The sequence below is a fragment of the Carcharhinus amblyrhynchos genome, chromosome 5 (genome assembly GCF_965287045.1).
Source record: "Carcharhinus amblyrhynchos chromosome 5, sCarAmb.v2.hapA, whole genome shotgun sequence".
NCBI lineage: Eukaryota > Metazoa > Chordata > Chondrichthyes > Carcharhiniformes > Carcharhinidae > Carcharhinus > Carcharhinus amblyrhynchos.
Window position 1 is genome coordinate 91,938,611 of NC_137328.1, and position 24,974 is coordinate 91,963,584.

The following is a 24,974-nucleotide window of genomic DNA, read 5'->3' on the forward strand; positions in this document are numbered from 1 at the left end:
GCACATGACTAAAATGTCAGGTTAAATGAGGCATGGATGAATTTCAGCCATCCAGATCTTAATAAAATGAATGCCAGCAAAAGGGGCATGTGCTCAAATTAACGTGTAGAGCATGAATGTCGAAGGGTAAACAAAAGTTTTATCTTTAAGTGTATCTTTCACTACTTATCCCTTTTTTGAAAACCTATTTCGTAAACACCAAAAGGTTTAAACACATTCAGTTGCACCAGTCATCCAGTAACAGCCTAGTTTACACAGGGTACATGCAGACAACAGCAATGCTGGAAGGAAGGTCCTTGTTAAAGCATCTGAAGAAGGTTGAGCTGAGGACAATATCCTGAAGAACTCCGGCAGCAATATCCTGGGTCTTCAACAACCACAACCATCTGCCTTTGTGCTAAACTTGATTCCAACCACACATCAAGGCAGCAGCTGACCAAGCAAAGGGCAGCAGGGTGCACAGTTGTTAGCACTGTTGCCCCATAATGCCAGAGACCTGCGTTTGATTTCACAATGATGTGCAGCTTAGGTGGATTGGCCATGCTAAATTACCCCTTAGTATCCCAAGGTGTTAGGTTAGGGGGATTAGCAGGATAAATATATGGAGCTACAGGGATAGGGCCTGGGTAAGATGCTCTGTTGGATGCAGACTCGAAGGGCCGAATGGTCTCTATCTGCACAGTAGGGATTTTATGACATCATGGAGCCCTAAAAAAATTAATATCAATGCTAATCAGGGGTAAACTCGCCAATGCTTGATATATCAAGCACGAAGAAAAGTGGCTGTAGTTGTTGGAGGACAATCAGTCCCAGGACATCGCTACATGAAATTTTCAAAGTAATGTTCTTGACCAACAATCTATAACTGCTTCACCTGTCATGGCTGTGTCAGCCACCTGTAAAATTTACCAAGAAAGTGGAAACCTTGAGCAATTTCAAAAAAGGCACACGTCAGGAGTATAATGGAATACTCTCCAATTGCCTCAATCAGTGCATTCCAATAACACTCAAAAAGCTCAACACCATGCCTGACGCAACAGTCTGCTTGACTGGAACTCCATTCCTCAATCACTGGAGCACCATTACTGCAGTGTATACATCCACTAGATGTACTGCAGCAACTCACCAACACTCCTTCGGCAGCACCTTCCAAAGCCACAAGTTCTACCACCTAGAAGAAACAAGGGGAGCATATGCATGGGAAACCACTGTGTACAAATTCTCCTCCAAGCCACAAACTTGGAAACATACTGGCATTCCAACAGCAGGTCAGACTCACCAAAGGTAGCAGCATAGTGGTATAGAATCAGGAGAGAGTTGACCTGGGAATGCTCAATGTTGACACAGGGCCCCATGAGGTCTATAGCATCAAATTAAACATGGGAAGGGAAGCCTCCTGCTGATTACCATCTATTGCCCATCCCTCTCAGCTAATGAATCAGTATTCCTCCATATTGAACACCAATTGGAAGAAGCACAGAGTGTGGTTCCTGTACAAGAAACAGGACAAATCCAACTCAGCAATTACCAGTCCACTGGTCTACTCTTGACCATCAGCAGAGTGATGGAAGGGATCATGAATAAAAACTACGAAATATACTGTGGGTGGGGGACTGCAATGTCCCATCACCAACAGTCACCTGGTAGCACCAATACTGACTGAGCTAGCTAAGTCCCAAAGGACATAGCTGCTAGATTGGAACTGCAGCAGCTGGTGAGGATACCAACAAGCGGAAAAAAACCTATTTGACCTCATCCTCCCAATACCTGTCTCAGATGCCTCTGTCCATGACATTATTGGAAGGAACGACCAGCGTACAGTCCTTGTGCTGATAAAGTCCTGCCTTCACAAGGACGATATCCTTCATTGTGTTGTGTATCACTATCACCGTGCTAAATGGGATAGATTTTGAACAGATCTATTAACTCAAAATTGGTGTCCATGAGGTGCTGGGGGCCATCAACAGCAGCAGAATCGTATACAACCACAATCTGTAACACTATGTCCCAGCATATCCCCCATTCTGATAGTACCACTGAGCTGGGGTATCGGTCCTTGTTCAATGAACACTGCAAGAGATGCCAGGTACAACACCAGGCATATCTAAAAATGAGATAGCAACCTGGTAAAGCTACGACACAGGATTATTTCCATATCAAGCAGTATGATTGACAGAACTAGACCATCCCAGAACTAACATATCGGATCCAAATTCTGCCATCCTGTCACATCTGGTCAGGAATGGCGGTGGACAATTAAAACAACTAACTGGTGAATAATGGGTGAGGCCAGCATGTCAGTGTGAAAGATGAGGTTGAAGCATTTGCAATCATCAACAAGCAGAATTGCGAAGTGGTTGATCCATTTCAGCCTCCTTCTCAGGTCCTTAGCAGCACAGACGCCAGTCTTCAGCCAATTTGATTCACTTCATGTGGCGTCAAGAAACAGCTGAAGGCACTGGTTACTGCAAAGGCTCTGGGCCCTTTGGGCCCAACATTCTGGCAATACTACTGAAGACTTGTGATCCAGAATTAGCTGCACCCCTTGCAAACTGCTCCAGTGCCAACACAGCTCTGGCATCTGCAAAATTGTCCAAGTTATGTCTTGCTCATAAAAAACAAGACAAATTCAATCCTGCCTTTTACCAGCCCATGAGTACATTCCCGAACATTAGGGAAGATGTCACCAGCAGTGCTATCAGTTCCCGTCCAAGCCACTCATCATTCTGACTTGGGTATATATCACTATTCCTTCACTGTCGCTGGGTCAAAAGCCTGGAACTCCATCCTAAGCAGCAAAGTGTATATATCTGCACCCCAGAGACTTCGGCCATGCCCAACAATGTTGGCTTTGCCAGCAAGGCTCACATTTCATTAATGAGTATTGAAAAACTAATTTTGTGTTACATTGTGCCTTCAACTTAATAAAACATCCCAAGGAGGTTTTACTAATGACAGCTTTTAGAATTGAGATTACCAAAAAAAACAGAAAAATGGCACATCAACGCAAGCTTGTTTTGGTAGAAAGCTGGTCTTATAACTGAAAATGCTTTAGTACTAGATGTAAACAATCCCCAGATTGTTTGTGGACCAAATTGATTCACAACCTAGAGTGACACCAAATTGGATTATACTGCACACAGCAGCAGGTTGTGAGTGTAACTTCTTACACAGTAACTTCTTACTGTGCCCACTGAGCTCAATGAGTCTGCAACTCCCTCTGACAGAGTACCTTACTCAGGTCCTATCACAGCCCCACACACAAACCATGGCTAATCTATTGAACCTACACATGTTGCGACACAAAGGGGCAATTTAACATGGCTAATTCACCTAACCTGCACAGCTTTGGACTATGGGAGGAAATTGGAGGACCCAAAGGAAACCTATAGACATACGGAGAGAATGTGCAAACTCCACACAGACAGTGACTCAAAGCCAGAATTGAACCCGAATCCCCGTCACTATGAGGCAACAGTGCTAACTACTGTGCCACCGTGCCGCTCCAGATAGAGGAATCTTCCAGACTAAGAAGTTTTTTTCTCACTCAGACCCTGTTGCAAATCATAGAATCTTTACTGTGCAGAAGGAGGCCATTCACTTGCCCCCCCCCCGCAGGCTCTATCCCCGCTTAGTTTCCCTGCTAATCCCTCTAACATATCACAACCTGGGACACTAACTGTTAATTTAGCATGTCCATTCAATCTAACCTGCACATCTTTGGACTATGGGAGGAAACCGGAGCACCTGGAGGAAACGCATGCAGACATGGGGAGAATATGCAAACTCCACACAGACAGTGACCCAAGCCGGGAATTGAACCCCGGCCCGTGGAGCTGTGAGGCAGCAGTGCTAACCACTGTGCCACCATGCCACCCCTATGTTCACCCACTTGGGACAATCAACTATCTTGTAGGCATTGTCAGAGGGAATTGCAGACTCAATGAGCCAAAAAGTTACCTTCTGCACTGCAGGAATTCTATGATTCTATATTAGATTTTTTTTAACTGCAGCACACTTTGATGGATCAAGTGCACTATCTAATTTGTGGTTGCTGTTAACACTTCTCCTATTGCAATGGTATAAGAAGTTTCAGGTGGACATAAATCAAAACCGGCAGTATAACTTGTAAATCGGACCCTGATGCCAAACATATTGAGGTTTGAGGTTAGGAGATTTGAGAGCCCCTCCCCCACTCATACTGTGTGTATGACGTGGAGATGCCGACGTTGGACTGGGGTGGGCACAGTAAGGAGTTACACTCACAATCTGCTCTTGTGAGCAAATTGATTCAGATTTGATGATAAAGAAAATGAAAATATGATTTTACCTGATGTCACTGGACTTCTGAAAAATATATTATGTGGGCCATCCTAATGTTAACAGATGCCGGTTTCATTAAGGCTGTACCAATTGTTACTAAGGATTGAGTTATATCTATCTGCTTCTGGTCTTGGTTGTATAGAAGAATCATAGAATCCCTACAGTGCAGAAGGAGGACATTCAACCCATCGAGCCTGCACCGACAACAATCCCACCCTGGCCCTTTTCCCATAACCACATAAATCCATAAATTTTCATAATTTCATAAAATACCTATAGTTTTCAGGGGAGAGCAATAATTGTTTCAGATTTGTAGTCTTTAATTATGTATATCTTGTTCTTTAGTGTGAAATAAGAATAACGATAGATTTGATAAAGTCAACCTTTTAATAGCGTGGTTTGGAGAAGGGGCATGTGAACCAAATGACAATTGTGGATTTCCCAATCATTTACTTTCAGGAAATTATTCTTTCTCTTCCATTTGTTTCCATTGAAGGTAGATAATTCTTTAGTGATATATAAGAAAAGAAATGGAAAGAAACGGAATCTTAAGTCGGATGAAAAATTCCAAGTGTGTTTTGTAATTAAACATTAAAGCTTGTTCTGGGTAACAACAGAATGCTACAGGAAACAGTTTCATTTATATTGCTATGAATGACAGCACTTTATGGCTGATAGGAGGCCATAACAGCATGATGTGATAGAGACGGCTCCCGCTGTTATAATGAGAATCATGCCAATAAATATCGCTACCGTTAACACCTGTTCTTACTGGGGAATGAACATTAATTAGGGGCAATCTATTTTTTTCTGTTAGGCACTGGGACCCTATCGCAATTTAATTGTGCACTCCTGTCCATCACTGTGAGTAATATTCACTAGGGAGGCTGTGTCGGTGCAGATTGCCTGCTTTCTAGCCAGATGTTGACAGGTTCAAGTGGCAGAGCTGTCAATTGTCAGAGCATGCCTGTCCCCGTTGAGAGAAATGCATGAATTTTCAGCAGGGCTGCCGGACAATAACCTGGTTACATAGGATGATGCATCAGTGGAGGTGAAAAGAGAATATGTTGGCTGCAAGTACAACTCCCGCTGGGGTTACGAGATGCCACTGAAAAACAGCTATACTGAAATATGAAACTTTCTTTCCCCATTCACCCATCAAGAGAGGGAAGGAAAAAAAACAGAACTCTCATCTGAAAAAAAAATGATGGGTATTTAACTTCTGTGCAAATTCTTTGTTTCTTAATGAATTTCCGACAATCAGAGCCACTGCACCTTAGGCAGAAGGAGTCACGTGCTTTTCTAGCTCTTGGCCTCTCTGAAGTCTCCCTGCCACACTGACTGTACACTTCCTCTCCATGGATCATAGGAAATTTAGGTTTGTTGAAAATAATCCTATTGTTCGCTGTGGACTGTGGGAGGATAGAAATGTTGCCTCCCCAGATATTTCACCTAATTAACAATCTGCCTACAATTAAGACTGAACAGTATGCTTTGTGTTAAAGGATTGATTTCCATATTAAAATGTACAAATTAGAGGATATGATGCACATTCTCTGACTCATCCTGAGAGCCCTTACAACATGAACTGCATAGAAAACTCATTGTCTGAAGCGGGACTCAAAGTTTGTGCCACACCGAGTAATTCCACGTTTCTGTTCCAGATATTATTTTACTTTGCTGCATTTCTGACTTGTAAATGAAGTTATTGCAGTGACACAGAGGTTTCTTTGTTTTATACAAGCTCCATCAAAGCTTTTTCCAGTGATGCCTTACTGACAGGCTCCACCAGGTGGAGCTACTTGCCAGCACCTCATGATTGCTGGAACCTGGCAACCAGAAAAGCTTACACTGCACTTAGGTAATTTCAAATTTACTATTAATGACTAACTTACCAAGAATAATTACTCCATGAAAAATGGATGCTGTGGATTCATACATGCTGCCAACTGGTCTCTCCTAACCAGCTGATGAAAATTGCTCCTCTGTAAAAGTCACTTCCTTCAGATTTGAATTTTATTGCAATGATTTACTGACAAATACGCTTTTAACACAACGCAGGCTCTTAGTTGGAACTGTCTGGTTAGAAATTAACATATGATTTGTTGAAGCATGGTCAGCATTTCAATAAGGTAGTTTTTTAATCCATCTGGGAAATCATTTTAACCAGACAGGTTCTGTCCCTGGAACAGACAGAAATCAAAAAACACTGCAGGATGCCATATGGGTTAAAGCATCCATCTGCAATCCCCGTGTTGTGCAGAGTTTCGTGTTCTCAGTCAGGCCTTTGTTGGACTGCTGGGTTCTGAAGGGTTCTAGTTTTTGGGTGCCATTAGTGACTACAGCACCAAAAGGGTGTGTATGGTGAGCTCAGCTCTGAAGCTGAGGGCAGCACGGTAGCATAGTGGTTAGCTCTATTTCCTCAAAGCACCAGGGACCCAGGTTCAATTCCTGGCTTGGGTCACCATCTGTGTGGAGTTTGCATTCTCCCCGTGTCTGCGTGTGTTTCCTCCAGGTGCTCCGGTTTCCTCCCATAGTCCGAAGATGTGCAGGTTAGGGTGGATTGGCCATGCTAAATTCTCCCTCAATGTCCCTGAACAGGCACCAGAGTGTGGCAACTAGGGTTTTTTTTACAGTAACTTCATTGCAGTGTCAATGTAAGCCTACTTGTGACTAATAAATAAACTTTAAGCTCTCATTTGGTAACTAGTGTGCGGACTCTCATTTTTAAGGAGCAGGTGTGAAGAATGGTTGCTGGAGCCAAATGTCAAGAATGGCACATTGAAACAGTTCCCCATCTAAAGGCAGGCCCTGGGTACACAGAATGCCTGTTCTGGCCAATGTTAAAAGCTGAGTATTGTTTACAAAAGATCTGCTCATTTTAATTTGTTCATTTTTCAGGGCCAGGATCTTTTTTTTAATTTGCTGAGAAACAGGTAATTAATACAACAGTGATGTCCCGTAGCTCTAGAGGCTAAAGGGATCAAAGAATATGAGGGGAAAAGTAGGAATCAGGATATTGAATTCGATGATTAGCCATGATCAAAATGAATGGTGGAGCAGACTCGAAGGGCTGAATGGCCTACTCCTGCTTCCAGTTTCTATCTTGTCACATCTAATACCTATTTGCGAGCACATTCAATTGCTGGAGTTTGATATGGTAATGCTGGTTGATAAGGTCATGATGTACTTGGAGAACAGGTCACTGAGTACATGCTTGAACAATTAGCTTGTCATGGATCTAGCCATGATAAAAAGCAGAGCTAACTAGGCCACTACTGTCCAACTGCTGGACATTGTTTGCCTTGACTATTACTTATTTAACAACCATTACTCGTCTAAAGGTTATAATACTTCGTTCTCTAACTAGACTGATTAAAGCCCTGTAAGCTGTGATACTGAACCATACAATTCCAAAACCGCAGTCCTTTGCTGGGAAGCTGGGGGTATATGCAGAGTGCTGGTTCACTACAACAAATAAATCCACCCCACTAACATATTTGGTGTTGGATAAGGACAGGATGGGGACCCCTGGAACTAGTTAAATATTCTGTCCACAACAACAACAATTTCCATTTATGTAGAGCATGTTACATTGAGAACTGTCCCAAAGTGCTTCACAGGACCATTGTCAAACAAAATTTGATACCAAGTACATAAAGAGAGATTAGGACCGATGACTAAAAGCCGGAACAAAGGGGTATGTTTTAGGGGGTACCTTAAAGAAGAAAAAGAAATGTTGAGGTGAAGAGGTTGAGAAAGGAATCTTCAAAGTGTACAGCTGTGATAGTTGTAAGTAAATGGCCAAGAATGGGGGCGGGGCAGTGATGTTACAGAAATGATAAGGAGTTATTTGCAAACAAAGGAATTTTAAAATCAAGGCACTACTTAACCAGGAGCCAATGTAAGTCAGTTAAGCGGAGAGGTGATCAGTGATGGGAACTTAATGTGAATTAGGATTCCACAGCAATGTTTTGGACAACTTTGTTGAAGGATGGTGGAAGATGGGAGGCCAGCTGTGAGTGCTTTGTAATAGTCAAGCCTAGGTGTCACAATAAGCCTTAATCATGAGGAGAGACTGGAGAAATTGGGACTCTTGAACACAGGACATCAAGATCTTTTTGCAGTGTTCAAAGTTATGAAGTTTTTCTAAAGATAAATAGGAGAAAACAATGGGGATATAAAGTTTATTTTTTATTTGTGTCACAGGTAGTCTTACACTAACACTGCAATGAAGTTACTGTGAAAATCCCCTAGGCGGCACATGCTGACATCTGTTGGGTATATGGAGGGGGAATTTAGCATGGCCAATGCACCTAACCAGCAGGTTTTGCAAACTGTGGAAGGAAACCAGAGCATCCACAGGAAACCTATGCAAACATGGGGAAATCATGCAGACTCTGCACAGACAATGACCCAAGCTCGGAATCGAACCCGGGTCCCTGGTGCTGTGAGACAACAGTGCTAACCACAGTGCCACCTTGTCGAATGATATAAAATTTAAGATCATTACCAAAAAGAATGAAAGGAGAGGTTAAGGTGACTATTGTTAGGATGTGGACTGTGTGACTAGAAATATTGATGAAAGCAGAATCAACATTAGCTTTGAAAATGGAAGTGGATTCATATTTCAAGAAGGAAAAAAAAACAAGGGTGCAGGAATTTGGGCTGATGGGAAGGGAATTAAACCAAGTCATTATTCTAACAAGCAGGGCAGGAAAACTGAACGGTCTCCTGCTATCTTGTTTTGTGAGAAATTCTTCTACAATTTAGTTAATAAAGTGATTGTGACACCGAGTAACATTATTAAGAGAGTTAGAAAATCTGCTTGTTAGCATTTTCTATTACTGTAAAACACTTCTGTATTTCTCCCCATCACTGACTCAGTAACGTAATATGAATCAGATGATCTCTTTACTAATTTTCCATGCAGTCATCATTACATAATTCTCGAACTGGCCAACCACACTAGACCCAATTATGTCACATCGAAAGCAAACATACCATCAAGGACATTTTTCTTTTCTAAGCAAACCAGCTGAGAACCTCTCCCACTGGATTTCGTCTCAGCGAGGGTAAACCTGTCATGTATGCCAGTCCTGTGCAATGTCTGGGGAGTTCAGTGTCTCATCTTACACTTGCAATATTTGTGATCTAAACGATTTTACCACATGCAGGGGTGACTCACCTCTACATAAAAGCTCAATTATATCAGCAACTGCTTCAGGAGCACTCTGTACTCCGCAGCAACAGGCCCTGGGAATGGCTCTGCATAGAAAATCTATAAATATCTCTGCCAGATCACCAAATAGCATTTGGCAGAAAGCACTAGGTTTTTGGGTTGTATTCAGAAACAGTCTTGAAAGGAAAGTAACATTTTTACACTGAAATACCTTATATAGTCAAACAATGCTCATAATTCAAAGAGCACTCTGTGCAATGTCTGTCTTTTACCTGTAAGTGCAAAGTTTTTTTAAATAAAAGTAATTATGTTCTGAACATACATCCTCCAAGTTTTTAATAATGGGAATTGTTTGATGTTTTATCCTGTAACAGGAAACGCTTTTTTAAGCAATGTGTTAAAGTGTCAATGGTGGGGTTTCTTCTGGCTCATCATTACTCAGTTAAACTATAACTCTTAATTTCAAATTCCAATGTGAGGATGAACAGCCACAAAGATCATTATGATTCACAATGTGGTTGTACTAATCTCAATGATGCAGCTCAACAACAAGGAATGAGCACAAAAGAATTAATCAAACTAAATCCTCCTACATCAGTTAAGAACATTATTTAGGCAATTTATTTTTGTGTCATTGTGCATGTTATCAGTGCTGTGAGAATTCCTCTTTTCTCCTTGTGGTAGTTTTGTTGTTTCTTTAAATCTTGATAGTCTGGGGAAGTGAAGATAGTGACAGCCTCATGTTGGTACATAGTTCTCAGAATTTAGTGAGGAAGTTGTGCGTTGTTGTGGATATATAGATTAATTTCTGGCACAGTAGTATATTATGTGCTGTAGTGAGAATAGGGAATGTTATTATCGACATTGGAGCATTCATGTCTGCCTAAACCATTGCTATCAAGTGGACAGATTTATGGGATCTTATTTTTGCTTCTGCACTCAAACCACTTTAGAGCAGTTTCAGTTCTACAGAGCATGCAGTTCACAAGTAATGAAATAATGAATACCACAAGTCATAGCTACCTCCATTGGGACATGTACCAGTTTGTGATGTACTAGAGAAGCCCATTTCTTAATGCAGTCTTATAATTATTTCTATGTACTTGGATGGCTCAAATTTGTGATCAAAGTACAATCCAAACCAGGGGTTGGAATCTACATGAACTGTCTTCCTTTGTTACTCTGATCCAGCAATTAAACTCTCCGATATCACTACACAAAAATATTAGGTAATCAAGCAATTATTTTAGGTGCTTATATTATTGAAGGCACTCACCCATCTGTGGAATCAAACTGGCAGTGCCGATTTCAGAACAATCATGTATTTAACAGTGCTAACATTTGTCTAGAACCTTGTGGTTAGCCCACACCACTCACAGATTCCTTAGGGGTTTCTCATTTGAAAGATATGAAAGTGAAGAAATCTTTCAAAGACTAACCAGAGGGCTTCCATCAGTCCAACGGAAATCATGTTCAAACATTTTGTCATTGAGGCCAATCCATTGGTAGTCCTGGCCAATACCTATGGGGCAGATAAAACAAGGAAGGATGTATTTAATAGCAATTCCATGGATGGCAATGATTAATTTAGCAAAATCAGGAAGTTTATATATGTCTATATATTGCATTTCCTGTTCTGTAGATCTCAAACAAAAATCTAAACAGCTGAATGTCTTTCATCCAATCTTTCTGGGATTTCCATATTAATATTTGTGAACTTTCTCAGTAGTTTATTTTCATTCCCTCCTCCTCTTCTGAAGGTAAAATTTCTTGCTAGATATTAACTTGATTGGAGTCATTTGGTTATCTAAATCTACTACTGAGGTGCTGTTATCAGAGCCGTCTTACGCAGGCACTGTATATCAAGCCCAAGTTAAATCTAATGTTCAGGTACTATTATCAGGGCCTTGTTAACTTTGTTATTTAGATATTGTAATCAGTGCTATGCTGAAGTTTTTAGATAGTTAATTTTTACAACATTTTTTGAGGTGTCTTCTTTGCTCTTATTCACACAATATATCACTTTGACTTTTGTCAGCTACAGGTGGAGTAGATTAAAATAAGCATGTGCTTGCGATTGGATTCCAAAAGGAAATGAATTAAATGCATGTGAAGCTTTCTCACAGAAATGTAGCACGTATCAGCCTTATTGACATGTTGCATTCATCAAAGGTACATCTATTGGGAAGTTACTGAGAATTTTATCCATAAATTAACATAGGCACTGAAGGGTTTTCAATGGAATTACAACAGCTTTTATATTTACAATGGGGTACAAAATGTAGACTCTGAAAAGCACGGACTGGTTAATCATGCTAAACAAAATCTATTCTGATCCATGGTCCCTGACGATTTGAGTCTCCGAGCTTACTGACCCTTCAGCTATGCTCACCTCAAGTGGGCTTGAGTTGTGAGTTGGGCTGCCAGGACCATGTGTGGAAGTGTGATGGCCTCCTCCTGAGGTGGGTAAAGATCAGTGACATGCTCCAGCTGGCCCCCACCTCCTGCTAGCTAACAATGGAGTGCCACTGACAGCAGTCATGAGGAAGGCAGTGACCCAGAGTTGCGTGTCATGCAGATGAAAGGCGAGGTGTGCTGGCAAGCAACCTCTGAAAAAACAGACTCAAATATAATCTTTACAAAGCCAAACTGTTGCACCTGTCAGACAGTTCTATGGGCTATTTTCTTGCGCTTTGTTTTTAATACTTTCATGTTTGAGCTTTGTCAAGGTTCCTATAACAGTGGAAGCTGGGTTCTTGTTATTCTTACCACTAACAGAATTACTTAATACCCAAAAGGAAAAAAAGAAAAACAATCCTCTTTTAGCTAAAGATAAAAATACTGCAAATGCACAGTAGGTTGATTTGAGAGAGGTCAAAAGTTCGGATATGACTGGCCATTATAATTGGCTGAAACATTAACATTTCTCTTTCTGATCTGTTTGCATTTTTAATACTTTCCCTTTTCATACTTGAGATTTTCAGCATTTAAGAATTTTCCTTTTTTAGTTTTGCTTGCTGCTCTTATAAACAGCTGAGACCAGCTGATGCATGACAACCAGATTTAATTATTTCCTTTTACCATTGGGTGGGTGGATGTGGAACCCACATCCATGATTTCACTCTTTGCAATCAGGCTCACGTGCTAACTCTGTGACTGGGTGAAAGAACACACAATTCTCCCGAGCCTACCGTTACCGGAAAGATCCATTTCAGAATTATCATGGTACGTACGGTTCACAAAAAGTTGCTCCTCGTGTGTGAGGATGCTGGTCAAGTGGGCACCGTGCAGGCGACATTCCTTCTCCGCATCTTCCCAAGCTCGTCGGTGGCCAAAGTATTGGTAGCAGTGCCCTTGGAATTTGTGCCAGCCAAAGTCACAGACCTCCGTATCTGACAATCAAACCAACAGACCCATTAATTAACAGGGCATTGCACTTCCACGCTGTTTCAATAACCCAAAGTGCAATAAATGCATGACTGCACAGTGCATAGCATAATTTTCAAAAGATACAAACCATGCGAGTACTGAAAGGCAAGATAGATAATGATATAGATAACATTTTTTCAAATATCCAACAATCCTACATAACAGAGTTAAAATGTAACAAAAAACAATCAACTCTCTGGCAGTAAGGTGGAATCTCATGAGTCTGTAAAACCTTGCAACATTCAACGGTGAGGACCAAATGGACAACAGTTGTTTTTGAGGTCCAGTATGGGCCCCTTCTATGGGGAGAGGAGACGAGGCAATGGTGCAGTGGTATTGTTACTAGACTCATAATTCAGAGTAATGCTGTGGGGACATGGTTTTGAATCTCACCACAGTAGGTAGAATTAAAAACCATTTTTGTAAAAGCCCATCTGGTTCACTAATCTCCTTGATGGAAAGGACACCTGTTGTCCTTAACTGGTCTGGCCTACATGTGAATCAAGACCCATAGCAATATGATGGGTTCACTCTTAACTGCCCTCTGAAATGGCCAAGCAAGCCATTCAGATCAAGGGATGGGCAACAAATGCTGGCTCTATCTGCAATGCCCCTATCTCATGAAAGAATAAAGAAAAACAAACTTTTATTCACTAAAATGCCTGTTTAAATCTCTGTCAAATTTGCCCAAAATTGATTTTATGAATACATAAACTGCCTTGAAATTGTGCTGCTTCAACATTTGTGACTAAATACTCATATTCACTCTTTTTCCTGCTAAATTATATTTGATGTTTAGTTATGAATCAATATTCACCTTGCATATTTTCAAGGAGAAGCAGTTTTAGGCCAAAACTAAGATGGCTAATTTAAGATGCAAAGACCTCCATCAGGCTTACGTGTACGCGCTGCTGTGAGTGTAATACTTGTGCCACAGGGCCTCAAATAACACAAGCACCAACTTCTGGCACACATTTTTACTGATGCATCTAAACTGGGCCACCAAGGAGGATCATGGGCCTATACAGTGTGACTCAAATGCAGATTTTAGCTCTCACATGAATAAAGATGCAGGAAAAATATCCAAGTTGCCACTTGCTATCTGGTTTTGAAGTAATTTTCAGGGAAACTCCTTTCAAAAAGGAAGAGTTTGAAAATGCACTAAGTGACCTTGTCAGCAAGCCCATACCCACTGCAGTGCTGAGTTATTTGATCACAGCTCAGGCGGCATTCAGGGTATTATTGGCAGGCAGGGCAATATCGGTACAGTTCATTCTTCTCTTCAGTGACTTCTGCGGGGAAGTCATTGTGCAGACAGATGTCTGATATGGAAAGGATCAAACTTTCCCTTTTCTTCATATCTGAGAGACATCTGACCAGATTTGTGCATTAAAAAACGTCCATGGAAAAGCTGTTGAGGACACATAACACCCAAATTGCAAAATGAATCAAAGCATTCAGAAAGAGGAAGACGACATAAGAGAGAAAATTGGCAGCATCTACAAGTAATTGAGTTTGTTAACACCTTTAATGCCTGTGCCTCCAGCTATACTCCCAATAGAGAATAGATACAATATATTAAATGACAAGACAGAATGCAGCTCAGTTTATTCCTTTTGTGTCATGAAACAGGGATTTTCACAGTAACTCCACTGCACTGTTAATGTAAGGCTACCTGTGACATGAATAAATAAACTTTAAACTATAATTTAATGCTGAACTTCAAGTTTCCAACATCAAAAAAATAGGGAACTGTCACTGGGACAATAAACCTAACTAATTAACAACTAACTAGTTAAAGCACTTCAAACACCTGGTGACTTTTTACTAATTCATTTTCCAGTCTGGGGCATCACTGGTACGTAAGAACATAAGAAATAGGAGCAGGAGTAAACCATCTAGCCCTTCGAGCCTGCCCCGCCATTCAATAAGATCATGGCTGATCTGAAGTGAATCAGTTCCACTTTCCCGCTTTCTCCCTATAACTGTTAATTCCCTTGTCTATCGAAACCTATCTACCTGTGTCTTTTTGGTAAGATCAACATTCAGTGTCTAGTTGCCAGATTTGATATAACTGGGCAGTTTCCGAGGTCATGTAAAGAGCACAGGTAAAGGCCAGCTACGTAAATGAGGCCATCAAGAAAGAAAAGCTTCTTACTGATAATTCAATGGAGGTAGACTGTTGCCTGTTCATTGCTACAATAGCAGAATTACTTTTTCCTTCAGTAATTAGCAGTTTGTAATTCAGGGGAGATTGCATTCAACTATCATCACCCCAGTTACAAACAGGGTCCCAGCTGTTAAAAGTTCCTGAGGACACAACATAGCCTCAAGGACCTGTCGCTGGACAGTGAACAATTCCATGGGGATTTCTGCCTGCCTATGCAAATCGGGATCTTCCTTGGATTGCAGGATCTTACTTGCAATTTTAAAGTGCAAATAGGCACTGCACATGCTCGGTGCAGCTAAACAGTCAGCAGCCTAATCTTTAAAGGGATCACGGGTGGCTGCCACTCTAAAACAAACTGTTAGATGCTTTGCGGTAATTTACCTTGGGCCACTGGGAGCAGGAATGCTCTTCCTAATCCATCAGAAGCCATGCAGCCCACTAAAGGCCATTGGATAGGCTGCACCACCTCTACAGGTTCAACTCAGCCTGAATCTTAACCCTTCCCCCAATTTTCAGGCTGCCCACGGATACTCGGTCAATGGGGGGCAGCTCACTGATGATAATCTAATGAGTGGTGAATTGGAAAATAATGCAGACTTCCCGCTGAAGGCAGTTAATCACAGAATCTTTACAGTGCAGAAGGGAGCCATTCAGTCCACTGAGCCTACACCAACAATAATCTCACTCAGACCCCACCTCCGTAACCCCATGTATTTATCCTGCTAATCCCCCTGACACTAAGGGACAATTTAGCACAGCCAATCCACCTAGAGGAAACCAGAGCACCTGGAGGAAACCCACACAGACACAGGGAGAACCTACAAACTCCACACAATCATCCAAGGCTGGAATTGAACCTGGGTCCCTGACCCTGTGAGGCAGCATTGCTAAACACTATGCCACCATGTCACCATCCACTTCACACCAATTTTAGGTTTATGCTTAATATCACCCTTTAAAGTCCTTAATTACCAATGTGAGCAAAGACATCATTGGTACCAAGTTAAAGTCAATTCAAGCTGTTGAATGTGATGGGGCAAAGACTACCCTCCCTTCCACTAATTGAGCGCATGTTGAAAGTTTACTCTGCGTTCAGACCTGTCAAGAGTCTTAATGCTAATCAAACCCATATAAAACATAAAAGGAACTCTCAAAATAGGAGGGTCCTAGTAAAAATAAATCTAATGCCATTTTTGGAAGCAGAAGTCATTTTGAATTATGAACAATAAAATTATAGCAATAAAAGTTCCCCAAATCTTTCTGAAGTGGTGGAGTGGAGAATGAAGTGCACACCCTGACTCCCCCCACTCCCCCGCCATCATAAAACTGCATAACGTCATTAATACAGATAATATTTCAACAATCATTAGCAAAGTGGTTGTTATCAAATGGCCTTTATGCAAACCTGGAAAATTCGAAGATCATTAAAAATGAAAAGTTTTTAATAAAATGAATTGTAACAGGAATAATTTTAAAGACTTGTTCCTGCCAATAAAATGCTCTGTCAGATTTTACACAATGGCCAAGAATTCCTAATTTGCTGATAGGCTGATTTTATGCTTATCGCCTTCAACAAAAAAAATTTGAGGAACAATTTTCTGTTGTCCAAATGAAATATTTCCCATTTGAGACTGACCTACTCTTTTATCTTGAAGCACACACGGTAATTCCTAAGAAGCCAGCACTCTTCCCACCCCAACAGTGGTTTCAGATTTATTGCCAGAACCGTTTAGAGACCTCTTCATCAACTCACAGGAAGGAAATGGAGTGTAACAATAAAGCCTGTGGTAACTCTGAGAAACTATAAGCCATCTCTAAAGAGGGCAGGCTACCAACTATGCACTGGGGAAGAGAGGCAAGCTAAAGGCGCCTGCGAAAATTCTTAAAAACCTTTCAGGATATGGTGTTCTTGTTTGTTCAAATTAAAAACAAAATAGATTAGACAGCAATCAAAACATATAGGAAGGGAAGTTACGGAATGTAGTGACATCGAGAACAAATGCAGCTTACAGATTACATTCCACACAAAAAGAACGAACGATATGAGTCCCAGCATTAAGGGAATGGAGAAATTCCCTTTCATGCTCTGTGCAGTAGAACTGCAAACCCATTTGTAAAGATTGGGTTTTGAATTTTGTTACACAGCAGCGTGCAGTTAATTTACTTATATATTGCCGCAAAATGTTTTCCTAACCTTTAGAGACAGGGTGGCACAGTGGCACTATATTTAGCACTGCTGCCTCATGCGCCAGGGACCAGGTTCGATTCCCGGCTTGGGTCACTGTCTGTGCAGAGTCTGCACATTCTCCTGTGTCTTCATGGGTTTCCTCCGGGTGCTCCAGTTTCCTCCCACAGTCTGAAAGATGTGCTGGCTAAATGTATTGTCCATGTTAAATTCTCCCTCAGTGTACCCGAACAGTACTGTGGTGACTACAGGATTTTCACAGTAGCTTCATTGCAGTGTTATTGTAAGCCTGCTTGTGAGACTAATAAATAAACTTAAACTTAAAACTTAAGAGATGTTTACAGTACAAAAAGAGGCCATTCAGTCCATTGTGTCCATTCTGGTCAACAGAGATTAAAGATCTGACTACACTCATCCCATTTTCAGGTGCTGGACGCATAGCCCAAGCGACTATCTAAACACTTCTTAAAATGTTACGGGATGTTATACTTGGGCGTTATTTTCTGTTTGGGCATGATCAAATCCAGAAAATCCCACCCCCAGACTCCCATCACCCTCTGGGTCCAAAGGTTTTGCCTCAAATCCCCTCAGCTTCCTGCTTCATACTTCAAAACTATGTATGCCCCCTGGTTATTAACCCCTCAATTAACAGGAGAAGTGCCTTTCTATTCACCCTATCTATGCCCCTCATCATCTCTTGCGTGCTATCAGATCCCTTCACTACCTTCACTTCTGCAAGAACAATCCCAACCTATTCAACCTTTCCTCATAGCTCAGCCCCTTCAGCCACATTCTGCACACTCTCTTGTGCAATAAGCCTTCCTATAGTGTGGCAATCAGTAGTGGCGTAACCAGTGTTTTATACAGTTCCAGAATGACCACCCTGCTCTTGTATTTTATGCCTTGGTTAATAAAATTAAGTAGCCCAGATGCCTTCTTATCTACCTGCCCTGCCACCTTCAGGGATCTGCGGATATGCATTCTAAGGTCCCTCTGATCTTCAGTACTTTCCAGGGTCCAACCATTCATAGCGTCTAATCATCATTTGCCTCGTTAGCTAAATGCATTACTCTCACTTTTCCAGGTTGAATTCTATTTATCCAACTGACTAGGCCACTGATGGCCAGAATTTTCCAGCCAGATCTTATCTTTTATTCATTCGTGGGATATGGGCATCGCTGGCTGGCCAGCATTTATTGCCCATCCCTAGTTGCCCTTGAGAAGGTGGTGGTGAGATGCCTTCTTGAATCGCTGCTGTCCATAATCTGTGGGTTGACCCACAATCTTGCAGTCTCGCTAAGGTAAGTGGAGGTTTCAATGGCTTGCTGGAAATATTGGCCCTTATTATCATTATGCTTTCACAGCACAAATCAATCTTTCCAATACCTGATTTTTAAATAAAATTGTGGGATGGCATCTTTAGTGAACAAATGGTTTCTTTTAAATTTGGCGAGAACCCAGCACTCGTGTCACATTCGTTAAGAATCAACAACAACAACAACTTGCATGAATATAATTCTCCATTTTCACTGGTGGTGGTGGTGGGAAGTGTGAGATCGGGGAATTACAGCCAGGGTTTTAAATCCCAGCAGGAGAGCTGATGAAATTCTAAGTTCAATTGGTTAAAAATCTGTAACTGAAAGTCAGGCTTAGCAATGCTGACCATTGTTGTAAAAGCCCATCTGGTTCACGAATGTCCTTGAGGGAAGAAAATCTGTCATCCTTCCCTGGTCTGGCATACATGTGACTTCAGGTCCACAGCAATGCGGTTGACTCTTGAATATCAAATGAAATAGCTGCAAGCTGTTTAGTTCAAGGAGAATTAGGGAAGGGCATTAAATGCTGGTCTTGCCAATGATGCCCACATCCCATGAAATAATAAAGTTAAAAGATATATACTCCACCCCAAAATGCATTTTAAAAAGATGTACCTCATTTTTATTTGAATAAATCAGTACTTGTACATCTCCCAACCGAGTCGGTTCTAATAGTTTGAGCATTTATTTATTGAAATAATTTCCACAGATTTCAACAAAAATGAATTTTTCTTTATGAATCAGTTTCATATGACTAATTTGGCATAACATTTATTATTTAGTTCTTCATTTTTAAACACAAAAATTATGCAATCCTTCCTATCATTTATCAAAATAGCAAATTATTGTTTAAATTGGGCAGTGACCCAGTTCTTCCAGATTAGTTTCTTAGGAGTTTTCAAATTACAGTGAGCTTGAACAGGAAAACTGTCCTTTTCTTTGAAGATTGAGCAAATGTCTGACTTTAGAACATCACCCAAGACTTTTCATTGGGATTGAAGAACCTTCCCACTGCAAAGTGGAAGAACATGAAAATATTCAACCATGCAAACTTCACTGAGCTTTTTACCCATTTGGTTCCATTCATAATCAGAGAAAAAAATGTAAAGGAATCCACTCATTATATACCAGCAGAAAAGAGAAAGTTCTCCTTCTTTGAAGAAAGTGAGATGCAGCTGTGAGAAAGCCTTTGCTTAATCAAGATGTCAGTTAGTTGGCAGTGATTCCTGAGCGTACAGCTGTACTGTTAATGAAAGTTAGTGCCATTCGTCGCTCTGTGAACATTAACAAAGTTTGGTCAGCCCTGTCTCACACACATACAAGCTTGTTTAGGTAATGGAGCAGTGCCTGAAGGTCACCAAGGCCACTATTTAATTTAAGATGAACTGACAGACCATGTGGGCCCAATCAAGTCCGGCAGGAAACTCATTACGATAGTTGAAACAGACAATTAGTTAAAAGTAACCCATTATTTAACATAAACTGCCCATAAGAATGAATTTCATATTGGTCAGATTGGGTTGGTGAACAAAGCTTCTTTCAAGGAGTAGCAAATATATTGATATCATCCTCAAGCGTTTAACTGTTTAAAGACTGACAGAAAAATACTCTTTCCCCAAAGCTCTTAAGTCTCCATAGCGACATCGATTTCTCAGAATAAATTTACCAATTATGTCACAGGTGAAAGGAACTACATGCCTAGCCTCAATCCTTTTTTTTCCTATTTCACATTTCAGGAGCTTATTTCGGGATAGATTGAACATGCCGATCAGGGATGCTGTTCCTTTAAGTGCAAGGCTATATGGTTAGTTGGTAATGAAAGAGTAAGCATGGTCCGTCGCAAATTGAAACAAACAAGGTGAACTACTGGATTTTGCTTTAAGTCTATAATTAATTATGTTTGAAACACAGAATCTGGTAAGGGATCCCACTATTCAGCTTCGTGAAACAGGTACTGCTAAAGCTGCTCGCCACCGCACTCGGATGGGCTGCCCCCTCCAAGCAGTCATATGCATTAGATGTGAGTGGAATTGTTCCAACCCACCTGCAGCAGATTTGGTGGTGGGTGGGCACAGGGAATCTAGCAAGAGGCACAAAGTTGGAGATTCACCGGTTTAAAATCACATTGCAATTCTCCCAATGGTGGGTTGTGCTTCCCACTGGCAGATGGCGTAAACACAGTTTTCATTCATTTGCCGCCCATTAGCATCCCCTCAAACCTTCCAATCTTACATCACGCCAGTGTTGGTGTCAAACCTGATGGCTAATGCGTGGCATGCACAAAGCAGTCCTCAGTTCACCAGAGACTGCGGGATGAATGCAACAGCTTTCTGCCTTTGTGCTGCACTGCTTCTGATGTGCTGTATATCGCTCTACTGGGGCAGAACAGTTCCTGCGTTCATCCCCATGGGCTTCATGGACAGCATCCCACTGCTGACCCATGGATCCTCTGAACCGAATCAGTACTGTGCCTGGGGTTGGGGAATACAGGGGTCTCCTTCTCTCCAGTTCCACACACAGGTACTAATCAGGACAGGACTGTGCTGTGGGACTCATGCAGCCACTGTAACAAAGGTCCACAGTTTTACTGAGGACAGGGAAGAGGTAAAGGTGGGGGATGGAGGAGTGTGGCCTCACAAAGACAACGGGCGGCATGGAAGGAAGAGGATGGCAAGAGGACGAGGGCTCACAATGACATTCAAGGAGGTAAGGAGGTGGATGGAGAAAATGGAAGGCAGAGGGAAGCCAGAGGGGAGGGAAGCGGGACTCCAATAAAGCAGTATGGAAAGCTCACAAACAAGAGGGAAACCACATCATTTACTGGAGCGGGATGCACAAAGACTCCAGATACAGTGGGCAGACATCCAAGCATGCCTCACAGGTGATGGGCTGGGGGGGAGGCATTTAGAAAGCAGGCCAGTGAGGAGTTCCTGGTGTGAGACAGGAAGTGTATGGAGGTACTGCTTTCATTTGGAAAGGATGTCAGTGGCTTGAGGAGAAAGGCACTACTCCAGAGTGCAGGCAGAGGTATAGAGTCTGAGATATCTGTGCATATTCCCTCTCAGAAAAGTAAGGAAAGTGACAATGATATTCCGCTGAGGGCAGGACCGTGGAGGCTTCGGAGTTACCTTTGGGGCACCGTATTTAGATAGTCAGCAGCAGATGTGTGGACATCTGAATGAGCTCCCTGAGGCAAAGTGAGCTCACACACTGCAAGTGAAGGAGTCCATCAGGGTGATGAGCTTCACATTATCATGGGGGGATCAACTGCATGAGCTCCGATCCTGACAGCATTGCCAATCTCATGGAAAGACACATGCCGCAGTACACATAGTGGATGCAACAGCAGTATCCCAGCCTGAAACACACTCCCGATTGGCACGTGGCGCTCCCAAACACTAACTACCCTGATGCCTTGCTCCTTTTGAGCCATATATTTATAAAATATATGAGTAGCTGTGTACCCTTAACAGGACGCTTACACTGTTGGCCCAACGGTTTTTGGATTGGACGACTGCTGTGGACCAGAGGCCAGTCCCATCTAACCTCCCTGAATTCCAACCTAGGGTTATCCAGCTTAGTGAGGAAGGTGCAGATATGGGAGCATCTTAACACCCTCAACTTCTAACTCCCTAGGCCCTCTGCCAGAATACACATTTGTTCTACGTTTCCCAGTGGCAACCGTTGTCCCTGCTGAAATGCTGATACTGCAGCATGAAGTACATCCCCAACTGGTCCCAGAACAACACCAGCCAGCTACACCACTCCTCAAAGGCATATCGATTGACAGTTAAGTAGCCTGCCTCCATCTCCTTCAAAAAACATAGAGTAGGGGAAGCTCATAGGAGTGTTTATGAGCACCATCTTGTCTCGATCACTAACGGGTTCACTGTTGTGACTCTATTTTACACGTATCACAAATGAGTACTTTTGTAATATATTTCACTTTGAATGAAGGCAGTCCTTACCAAGGGCATGGAAGAAACAGAAGCAGGTTTGCACACTGGTTAGCAGTGCTGCCTCATATCACCAGCGACCTGAGTTCGATTCTGGCTTTGGGCCACTGTCTGTGTAGAATTTGCACATTCTCCCCATGTCTGCGTGTGTTTCCTCTGGGTGCTCTGGTTTCCTCTCACAGTCCAAAGATTTGCAGGTCATGTGAATAAATGTGTGGAGTTTCAGGGATAGGATGGGGGCAAGGGTGTAGAGATGGTGGGGGAGGGGGCTAGGTAAGATTCTCTTTCAGAGAGTCGGTGCAGACACGATGGGCAAAATGGCCTCCTTCTGTACTGTAGGGAATCTCTGGTTCTAAGATTACATTCTGAAGTCTACATTGCATTGATACAACCAAGATCAAAGGTGTGCCTATGCATGACTGGCAGTAAAAAACTGGTTCCTTCTCCAGATCCTCACATGCGGTACTGGCTCAACAAGGAATTGCTCCTTGCAGCATTTTTTGTTCATCAATAATTGACTTTATAAGGTGATTAGTGATCAGAGTCAAAGATCAGATGCAGTTCATCAGGTTCACTTCAAGCTTGGGTGTTCTGTCAATTGTGAGCTGCAATTAAGTGTCAGAGAGTCACTTGAGTAGATTTTCCTCAAGTCAAGGTGCCATGCATGCTCCAGGGAAACATACTGGTGTGGTTATCTACACTAAAAACCTTTGTATTCCAGGTGATAGATGTTGTACATTCTAAGGTAGCTGAGGTTTCTGGTAGCATTGCATGTTGCAGATCTCACACATTATTGAAACTGGATGCCTGTGCTGGATGGATAATGCGGAAGGTAAATAAATAGGTGGTGTTACATAGTTATGGTTTCTGAGCAAAATGTGCATTTGTCACAATACAGTAAATCATAATTGTAGATCTTGCTTGAAAATGGCACTCTATGTAAAAACTAACACAACACATGAAGTCTAACGGTATACTTGAAAAGTAATGCTGTTCAGAACAACCAATGCTGTGCTTGAAAACTGACGCATAGAATGAAAATTGTAAACTTGGGCTCAAAGTGCTGAATCTGGGCATAATGCAGATCTGACTTGGAAATCTGCTTTCAGGCACCCCCATATGCGCTCAGCCTGAAAAAAACATCTCCAGTCCCATTTGCACTGTGGGCAGGGCTTAGCATGGCTGAAACGATCGGAGCTCTGAACTGCGCATGCGTAGTTGGAAAAAAATTTGAAAAAGCGCACTCATGCCAGATCGCTCCTGGGCCACAGAAAGCAGAGAAAGCAGCTCAGGTGTGAAAAACAGGAGCGATGGCCCTCACAGATATTATTGTCCCCCTTATTCATCCATCCCACTGCTACTCACAACATCACTGTCCCCCTTATCCACCCACTCCCTCACTACCCACACACATCAGTGTCCCCCTTATCCAACCCCCCGCTACCCACACACATCAGTGTCCCCCTTATCCACCCATCCCGCTGCTACCCACACACATCACTGTCCCCCTTATCCACCCACCCCAGTGCTACCCACACACATCAGGGTCCCCCTTATCCACCCACCCCAGTGCTACCCACACACATCACTGTCCCCCTTATCCAACCCCCTCACTACCCACACACATCACTGTCCCCCTTATCCACCCACCCCCTCACTACCCACACACATCAGGGTCCCCCTTATCCACCCACCCCCCCGCTACCCACACACATCACTGTCCCCCTTATCCACCCACCCCCCCGCTACCCACACACATCAGGGTCCCCCTTATCCACCCACCCCAGTGCTACCCACACACATCAGGGTCCCCCTTATCCACCCACCCCAGTGCTACCCACACACATCACTGTCCCCCTTATCCAACCCCCTCACTACCCACACACATCACTGTCCCCCTTATCCACCCACCCCCTCACTACCCACACACATCGCTGTCCCCCTTATCCAATTCCCGTGACCCATTCCCCACCGATTGCCACCCCCGCCCCCTCCCACCACACCAAGAGCCTGCAAAGTGGCAGTGGACTCCCCTGTCTCCCCCCCAACAATCAGAGATCCATCTGACCACCACCCCCCCCACCCCACCCCACGCCCCCTCCCCCCCACCACCGGAGATCCATCTGCTTCCCTCCCCACCAGTGAGCGTTTGAGCCTCCCTCCACCCCCTCCCTCCCCAGACAATGACCTGGCCTCACTCATCCTCCCTCCCCCGCCCCCGAGAATGGTCTGGCCTCACTCATCCCCCACCCCACCACCAGAGGACCGTCTGACCCGCCTCCTCCTCACTCCCCACCAGACAATGATCACCCCTCTCCCCCTACTAGAGACATATCTGACCCGCCTCCTCCTCCTCCTCCTCCTTGCACCCTTCAACCAGGCAGTAATCTGGCCGCACTCCCCGCCCACCCCC

The 24,974-nt window shown here is 42.8% G+C and overlaps 1 protein-coding gene across 3 annotated transcripts in view; it reads right to left on the reverse strand.

The window, feature by feature from the left end:
* The window catches only part of LOC145343180 (uncharacterized), a 195,150-nt gene that overhangs the window by 14,127 nt on the left and 156,049 nt on the right, over positions 1 to 24,974 (reverse strand). For all 3 annotated transcript variants that reach the window (XM_080189181.1, XM_080189180.1, XM_080189178.1), the window contains 2 exons: positions 12,739 to 12,897; positions 10,945 to 11,027 (listed from right to left, as the gene is read on the reverse strand). In XM_080189181.1, coding sequence (XP_080045307.1) covers positions 10,945 to 11,027; positions 12,739 to 12,897 — 242 coding nt within the window. The remainder of the gene's footprint in view (positions 1 to 10,944; positions 11,028 to 12,738; positions 12,898 to 24,974) is intronic.